This window comes from Neomonachus schauinslandi, chromosome 2 (assembly GCF_002201575.2).
Source record: "Neomonachus schauinslandi chromosome 2, ASM220157v2, whole genome shotgun sequence".
NCBI classification, from domain to species: Eukaryota; Metazoa; Chordata; class Mammalia; order Carnivora; family Phocidae; genus Neomonachus; species Neomonachus schauinslandi.
The window spans coordinates 203,596,113-203,605,077 of NC_058404.1; the positions used below are offsets into that span (position 1 = coordinate 203,596,113).

An 8,965-nucleotide genomic window follows, 5' to 3' on the forward strand; every position below is an offset into this window, starting at 1 on the left:
GCCTTCTTTTATCCAACACACTCCTGTTTTTTACTTGTTTGCTGTTCATTGTCCACCCGCACGTGGAGGGTGGGGGCTTTGGCTGTTTTGTGCCTGGCTCTGTTCCTGTTGACTGAAACGGAACCTGGCCCTGTGGATGCTAAGCCAGTGAATGAGTGAGGGAGTGGGTGCTCCAATGAGCATGAGCTCCACAACAGAGTGATGGGGATCTGGGGAACAGTCCCGGCATGAGGCCTGGTGGAAGTGGGGGGTGCCCCCTCCCCGGGTACACTGCTCCTAATGCCTCATGGATGAGGACCCTCACCAAGCTCCCCCGAGTGATGGATCTGTCCTCAAGACCCCCAGCGCTGGGGTGGCTCTGTGGAGGGCTGTACCCCATGGCAGAGCCTCAGGGCCCCCTCTCTCCCCACGTGAGCACCCCTACCTGGAATCCCCTGGGTGTGCTGGGGGCCTTCACCTTCTCTGCCAGCCCTGGAGGCTGGGCCTCACCCCTGCCAGTTGGAGGAACCCTTCCTGCGCACATCTGGGTTCTGTTCTCGTGGGCCCAGTGGGCACGGGGGCATCTACTGAACCCAGTCACACGGGCAGGGGTCAGAGCACCTCAGGCTGGGCTGTGGTTCCCTTACCTGCTCAGCCTGATTGTTTTCTCAGCTACTGTGGGATTAGGTAGGACGAGTGGGCCAGGACCTGTCCCCAGAGGGTCCAGCTGCAGAGAAGGTGTGGGTGTGTTAGGGACACCTGCTGTGGTCCACCTAGACACCACAAAACTGAGTCTGCCAGGCAGGGGCCTTTCCTGTGTGGCTGCAGAGCTAAATGAGACAGTGGTCACCTGGCCAGGCATTGGGTAGGGGGTGGTGCCAGTGCTGGGCAGACGGGGACAATGGTGAGTCCCTCCATTCATGGGTCAGAGGCAGCTCAGGAGGGGGTCTGGCATGTTTTGGATGCTGGAGCCACAGGAGGCCCAGGTCTTCCCAGTGCCACCACTCCAACCTCCAGAATGTGGCCCACCCCCCCTATGAGCCCCAGGGCCCCCTGGAAATGGAGGCAGCTCAGACCAGGAGTGGAGGCTGTGCACTGATAGGGTGGGCCGGAGCTGACCCCCTTGCCAGCAGCCATCCTGAGTGGTGAAGGCAGGGCATCTGCTTGGGTGGGGGCAGCATCTGGTCCCCGCTGCACCTGGAGCACCACTGAGTGACCCAGCTCCCAGGTCCTGCCCCTAAGAGGTCTGCCTGACACTCATGTCCACCGGGTTCTCTGCAGAGCCCTCTTCCACCTGTCCACGTAACCCTTCCCACTTTCCTCTGTTCCCCACAGGTGGGAATCCTGCTCTTCAGGTGTGGCTCCCCCAGATTATCCTCGCTGGCCCCCAGGCACCAGACCCAGCTTCCTCCAGTCCTGCCCTGGTGCCACATACCCGTAGGCCTCATGGGGGCTGGTCAGAAAAGGAGGTGCTGAGCTGCCCAGTAGAGGGCTCCATCAGATGGGTGGGAGGGCCATGAGATGGAGGGCATAGGGGCCAGGGTCACGTGTCCTCTGGGGCACCCAGGTCCCTTGGCGACCTCATCCAAGGAAAGCAGAAGCAGGCTTGTAGGATGTCTCACCTTGGGGGTCGGTGGGCAGAGCCTCCCTTTCCCCACCCCATCATGGCGCACCTGTGAGATTGACCCACTTGTGCTTATTTGCATATACATTTCCTGATTTGCATACTCACCTTCTGGTTTGCATGCCCACCACCAGGTTTGAGATCCTCAGCTTTGAGCCACAACCACCCTCCTCCCAGCACCCTACTGGTGGATCCAAGCCCACCCAGTCCCCCACATCCCCTTGATCATTCAAGGTTCAGCCTGAGGTTTGTGCTGATAGTAAAAGTGTGCATGTGATTGCCGATTATTTGTTGTTTTGGGATATTACAGATCCTCACTGTTAATTAGCACCAGGTTCCTCCCAGCCGCGGGGTGTGGGGCGGGACCCTGCCATCTTCGTGGTCAATGTGGAGGCTGGGCACCTCCAGTGGGTGCCTGGACCGGCTGTGGCTGGACATTTGTCTCCGGAGCTTGGGAGCCTCAAATCAGCTCTTAGCCAGATCACAGTGGAGCCAAGCTCTGGTGTGGACCCCAGCTCTGGAGTCCCTCCCCTAACAGAGTAATTGTGACCTTCAGCTGGAGCCCAGTGGCCGCAGCCTTGGCAGGACTTTGAGTCTCACTGGAGTGAGCTGGGGGCTGGGGTCTCCTTTCTGGACGCCAGAGGGGACAGCCCCAACACTGCAGACCGTGGTTGCTCAGAGCTTGCCTCTCTGGTCGGGGAGATCACTCTGCTCAACTGTACACAACGTGCTCTCGCCATAACATGAGTGTTCCCTGAGCACAGGCACTTCCGCGGTGAGTGTGAGTGCAGGCTTTAGGCAGCTCAGCCTCCCGGGTCCAGCGCACAGACCGGCACCCCGGCGCTTGAATGTTCCTGCCGCATGCACAGACGTCTGTGGCTGGAGGAGTCTGCTGGAGTCTGTGCCCTGGGCTGGAGGGAGGCTCCCTCTGGTCTGACCTAGTTTCTGGCAGTGCCTCTCTCCCCCGCCCACGTTCCGCCCCACAGGGCTCCAAGCCACATGTCCCTCCTTCCCCTTCCAAGCCTAAGCGCCACTCCCTCTGCCGTGAGTTTGTCCCTGAGTAGTGACCCAGGAGCAGGACCCATGCTGCTTGTGCAAGGGGCGCCCAGTGTCCGTCCAGCTTGTCCCACTCTGTGCCTTGGCTGACCTGACGGGCCCTCTGGTCCATGTGCCTGCTGCCCAGGATGTTCCCTGGGTGCCCCCATCGGCCCCTCACTGAGACCCTCCCAGCACAAGGGACCGTGGGCTGCTCAGGGCTCCCGCTGAAGAAGACGGATGAACACCTCATTCCTCTCTCAGTGTCTGGCAAGTGGCAAGGAAGCCCAGGCTGTGCTCTGGTCACAGGTGGGCAGAGAGCATGGCTTCTTCATCTCTGACCTCTGCTGAAGGTGGCCATTGACTCCCCCATGCCTGAAGCCACCTGCAGCCTCAAGGAGCAGAGAGGTGCAGAGGTTTCCGTCAGCATCGTCAGCAGGCTGGGGGTGGGACACAGCCAGCTCCCCCGAAATCTGGAAGGAGATGGAAGGTCCTTCTTGGAGAGTGGGGCATTCTCCCGCTCCCACCAGCACCAGAAGCAGAATCCACTTTCGTTGGGAGGGGTTGGCAAGGAGAGATGAGTGAGCATTGGGGTCAGTCCTCCCCCTGGGCAGAAACACCTCCTCCCTGAGGCCAGTGATCCTGTGCTTCTGTGTCCCCAGTAGAAATCTGGAGTCTGTGGATAATCGCTGACACCGACACGCTGTCCCCAGTTGTCCCTGTTTACCCTTATTAATGCTTCTGCCCCTGTGCATTCCCTTATGTGTGATCCAGAACCTCAGGCCTGGCCAAGGGGTGCCCCTCTTTCCAGCCTCAGTGGGTCCCGAGCTTGGCCCATCAGAGACCACCAGCCCCTGAAACCCATGAGTCCAGTGTGACCCCGCCCAGTTCCCACCAGCCCTGAGGCAGGAGGCCTCCTGGTGACCACAGGCTCATCCTCCTCCATCCTGCAGGGCTAGGATGGTTCAGTGCTGGTTCCTGCAGGGCCAGTGGTAGGCCTGGGGGGAGGGGGCATGTGTTCGTCTCTTAGAAATTTATTCTCTCAGTTCTGGAGGCCAGAAGTCCACAATCAGGATGTGGGCGGGGCTGCCCTCCTTCTGAAACCTGCAGGGGAGAACGCTTCCTTGTCTCCTGTGTGGCCCCTGGCAGTCCTCCGTGTCCTTGGCTTGTAGCCAGCCTTTCTCCACTTTCCTGTGGCTTTGTCTGTCCTTGTCTTTCTTCTACAAGGAAACTATCACTGGATTTAGGGACCAGGATGATCTCCTTACCTTAATAACATCTGCAAAGACCCTGTTTCCAAATAAGCCTGCATTCTAAGGTTCCAGGTGACATGAATTTTGGGGGGACACTATTCTACCCAGTACAGAGGGGAAACCGGAAATGGGGGGCTCAGGGGTGCCCGGGAGTGTTGGCTGAGGGCACGCCTAGGTGGGGCTCCAGAACATCCACCTAGAACTGCCACTGGGCACCCTCCCCTCGCTGTCCAGGTAGGGGCGGGGGTCCTGGCGGCATCTAGGGAGAGTTGTCCAAGCCTGAGGTGTGATCACACCTCACCCGACCAGGGATCTGGGCTGCGTGGGCCCGCCAGCCACGGACAAATGGGTTCTTCACAACGGCCAGCAGACATCCTGCCTGCCCCTCCTAGCCCACAGCCAGGCCCGCTGAGCACAGCGCCTGCTCCCTGGGAAGGCGAGGCAGGATGGCAGGGGGGAGGGGCGGGGAGGGGCGGGGTGGGGCGGGGGCGCAGCTTTGGCGCTGGTGGGGATTGACCTTCCCCCTTCCCTGTGCTCCCCACTCAACACAGCCCCCCAAGCCCCGGCTTCCGCTGTCGCCCCTGCACACTCCGTGGGGTCCCCCACACCCTTCCAGGCACCCTCCTGTGTGGGGACTTTGTCTTCTGGGGTCTTGGCGGCAGTCGGTGGGCCCAGGGGCTCCCCCACTCCCTCACAGCCACGGGCACCACCTCTCGAGGCCTCTTGGCCCATCCTGCAGGCGCAGGAAGGGTCCAGGTGTGGCGCCCGGAGCCAGGCCTGGGCTGGGAAATCCGCTTGCGGTCTGACCCTCCCCCCTCCCCCCCAGTACGGCATCAAGAAGAAGGAGGAACGCGAGGCCGAGGCCCAGGCCGCCATGGAGGCCAATTCGGAGGGCAGCCTGACGAGGCCCAAGAAGGCCATCCCGCCGGGCTGTGGGGACGAGCCAGAGGAGGAAGACGAGAGCATCCTGGACACGGTCATCAAGTACCTGCCCGGGCCGCTGCAGGACATGTTCAAGAAGTAACGACCCTGCGCTGGACGGCAGCCCGCCAGAGCCCGGAGCCCCCACCCCCTCGCCGCCCCCGCCTACCTACCTACCCCCTGTACATGCCCTCCGCGGAGGCCCCTTGAAGGGATGTCGGGAGCAGAGTGCAGCCCCCAACGCCAATATAAGCCATAGTCCTAGATCTATCAGCCCCATGCCCCCCTCATACCTCGGGAGCCTGCGCACCCCTCCCCCCCCCCCCTCCCCGCACTGCCATCGCCACCGCCACGGGGGAGGGGCGCCTGCCCCTCCCCCGGGCCCCTGCGGTCTGTGCTGCAGGCCCCCGGGGACCAGCCCACGTGCTCCTCTGGGTTGGACCCTCCCCCAGAGCCTGGGACGTCCCTTACTGCTCCCGCCCTTCACACCCACCCAGCAGTGCCCAAGGCCAGGGCCACCGAAAGGGCCAGCATCTTGACCACCCCTCGGTGCGCCATTCCTGCGTTGGTGGGCGCTCGTCCGGTCCCAAACTCAGGAGCACAGCCATAGTGGGGGGAAGGTGGGTGTGCAGGCTGGGAGGGGAACTGGGAGGGGCGAGCAGCCTCCCCCATCCCCATAATGACACCTGGGTAGCAGGATCTCTGAATCTTCCTGTCTGAAGGTTGCCCACCTCCACCTGCACCCCTCACATTCATTGTCCATCTGTCTCTCCCTGTCCTTCACTCCCCCTTCTCGGCCCACTCCTCTGGAAGGCTTAGCTTCTTAGAAATACCAGGACCTGGTTCTCTTCTAAACTAAGGGAAACAAAGCAATAGGCCTAGGGGGAAACTTCCCAGACCACCCCCCGACCAGGGTGGAATACACACAGACTCTCACACATCCCTCTAACTCGTTCCCCTCTGAGTCCGTGGGCCCAGCCCACTCCCCTCCCTGGTTGGCACCTCCAGTCTCACCATCATCGGAGGCTGCTCTGGATGGGGGGTATCCCCTGCCCTCACCCCCTGCACCCGCACACCCTCAAGGAGATCTGGGAGGAGACGCAGAGCCCTCAGATGAGTGCTGTGCGTCTGGAGACAGAAAGGCCGGCCTGCCCTCCCCCGAAGGGAGCAGGCCCCTCGAGGTGGGGACTGCTAGGTGGCCTGGCGCTCAGCGGAGGCGGAGTTTGACGGCAACCACCGCGGGCCTCCCGAACCCTTACATCTCCTTCATCCTTGTTTTCCTTGGCATCACGATATGTTGAATCTCAGGTAAATGAGGTCTTACGTGTTTGGGGAGTTTTATCGTGACAGAAAGCCCATTGCCTTGGTGCCCGGGGCCCCTTTCTGTCCAAATCACAAATTCATTGTGTCCACGTGTTGCGGGCCAGGGGCGTGGCCCTCCATCGCTCTTTAGAGAAGCCATATCAATAGACCGCAATATGAACCGCGCACGCCCCCTGCTCCAAGACGTGAGAGCGTGTCCTGGCGCCCCCGCGCCGCCTTGGTGCGCCCCGCGCGTCCCGCGCCCTCTCTGACTCCTCCTGGTCCCACGTCTTTTTTAAATGCCTGTTTTCACACTTTGAAAAGCCAGCTCTGAGCAGACAGGGCGCTGTCTCGTAGAAACCCCGCATCCCGTTCCCAGCGCATGGGGCGCCCGGAGCAGCCGAGCTTAGCGTGAACTGTGGATGTCGTCCGTCCTTCTGTCTTTGCGCCTGGGCCTCCTCCTGCATGTCGGGGGCCGTCGCGTGTGTAGTCTCTGGATGGAATCACAGCCAATAAAACACCACAGTGATTTCACACCGTGTGGCCATTCTCTCCAGAGTCCTGATCCCACCTTGGCAGCCAGAGGGCAGACTGGGGTCCTGGCAGGAGGGGCCGGACCCCGTTGGACAGGTCTCACTCACTTCCACGCCCTGCCAGATAGGGGGCACCTCCCCCTGTCCCTGGTTGTCCACAACTGCAGGGTCTCCCCACCACCCTGACCCAGATTCACCCGGTTCTCTCTGAGGCAGACCCAGGGTAATCATCCAAAAGGCAGACCAGCCCCTTTGGGGCTCCCTTCCTTCCTCCCCCCTCCCTCCTCCTTCTATGAGTCTCCCACCTGCACAGACCCCTTGACAGGCCTTGCCCTCCCCACAGATAGGCCAGGCCTGGAGGGTCCAGGTCCCACTGTGTTGGCCATACTTTCGGCCAACCCCCCCCCACCTTAAACTCTTTGCAGCCCTGAGGATCCTGCCTCTAGTCTGTCCTGTGGTAGCCATCTCCTCCCCGTGTCCTTAGGGAGGCCTCTGTGCCTTGCGGGAGCTCTGGGTCCCACGCCCCACCAGGGAAGCCTGCCCATCTGGGCTGATGCTGGAGGAGGTGCCCGTGGAACCCCGGGCACCCTGACCCGGCCCAGAGAGCAGCCTTGCTCTCTCCCTTCTGGGCCCCCACCCATGTCCTTCCCGTACCCAAAGCCTACCCCAAGGTGCCATGGTTACTTGTATCCCCAGAAAGGATGTGTGTGGCCTCCAGTTCTGGGGGCCTCTCTGGGTCACCTGTGATTTTCCTCACAATGCTGGCCAGAAATGCTTTCAGCAAAACCTGCCCAGTCTTGGCAAGTAGAAAGGCTACACTCATCCCCCACCCCTGCCCCCTGCATGCCTCCCCACAGAGCTGTGCCCTGAAGGCTGCTCCAGAGCCATCACTCCTTTGCCTCTGCCTCAGGGGCTGGGCGGTGTCAGGAAGGGGGGTATGGGAGGACCTGCCTCTGGGGAGAGTTTGGACCCCAGCCCCGAGTACCACCCAGTGTGCCTTTGCCCCCTGAAGAAGGAGCAGCTGTCCATCCTCCCTCCCCGGATCCAAAACACTGACAGAAGTCTTTGCAGCCAACTCCGTGCCTTTAGGCCACCCCAGGATGGCCCCTCTTAGAAGGGCACTGAAAATGGCATCCATCGTTCAGTCTCCACTCCCCCAACCACCCCAGCCTAGCAGGGACTGGGCTTAGTCTTGAGCAGCAACCGGGATATGCTAGGTGACCTGGCACACCTTCCCTCTGACTAGCCCTTCCTCAGTGACCTCAGGTGATGGTGTCTGAGGACTCCAGGTAAAGATACTTGCTCACTTGATGTTTACTGAATCCCTCTGATGTGCCAAGCTCAGTTTTATGCACCAGGGATAACTGAGGTCCCTTCCTCCTGGAACTGATTTTTTCAGTGACAAGAGACAGATGATAAACAGAAACATAAATCAAGTGGTGATTTCTTCTGTGGAGGAAATTGAGTGGATTAAGGGGGCAGAGAGGATGGTGAGGACCAATATTTCACCTCTGAGGAGGTGCAGAGAAGCCCCAAGGAGAAGAAGAGGGAGCCCTGTGGGATTCCCATGGGAGAGCACTGCAGCCAGAGGACCAGCCATGCCCAGGGCCCTTCAGAGCAGTGACCATGACTCCGCTGACCACGGTCTTGCTCCAGATGCTTGTTCTAGATCCACACTGACTCTTAGCAGAGTCTCTTTCCTTTCTGGCTGTTTAAGTCTTGATGAAGCAGAGCACACCTGGATCCGTTGCACCCTGCAGACACATCGTCCCACTCTGCAGGCAGGCAGGTCTGGCCAGCTCCTGGCTCTGAGGACCGCCTCTCTCTCCTGCTCCCTGCCAGCCGCCAGCGATTTCCTGCTTCCTCTCCTCTCAGGGACCTGCACAAGCCGGGCTCTCTGCTACCCACCACTCCTCCGCGACAGGACCCATAGTGCAGGTCCCTGAGAGGAGAGGAAGCAGGAAATCGCTGGCGGCTGGCAGGGAGCAGGAGAGAGAGGCGGTCCTCAGTGAGCTGCTGGCTCACAAGCCACTTAACTGTCAAGGCTGTCAGGTCACAATTTTAAAGGTCTGGCAATTAAGGACCGTTTTGTCCAGTTCTGCTAATCCGCAGCTAGACAAGTCCTGCTGTCCACAGTCGCAGCCGGCGGGGCTCAGTGAACACTGAGTCCGGGCCACCTGTCCACACAGTTTGGAACCGTTTCCACTCCTGTCTCAGCAGGCCCCCTCAGGTCTAGGGAAAGGAGGGGTCCTGTCGCGGAGGAGTGGTGGGTAGCAGAGAGCCCGGCTTGGGCTGGTCCCACGGGCGGGACCGGGGGC

At 60.9% G+C, this 8,965-nt stretch overlaps 2 protein-coding genes across 7 annotated transcripts in view; both read left to right on the forward strand.

The window, feature by feature from the left end:
* The window catches only part of CPLX1 (complexin 1), a 32,900-nt gene extending 27,985 nt beyond the window's left edge, over nucleotides 1–4,915 (forward strand). Inside the window, exon 3 of the mRNA XM_021677690.1 lies at nucleotides 4,718–4,915. Coding sequence (XP_021533365.1) covers nucleotides 4,718–4,915 — 198 coding nt within the window. The remainder of the gene's footprint in view (nucleotides 1–4,717) is intronic.
* GAK (cyclin G associated kinase) overlaps nucleotides 1–8,965 on the forward strand; it is a 364,833-nt gene that overhangs the window by 96,510 nt on the left and 259,358 nt on the right. The window lies entirely within an intron of this gene.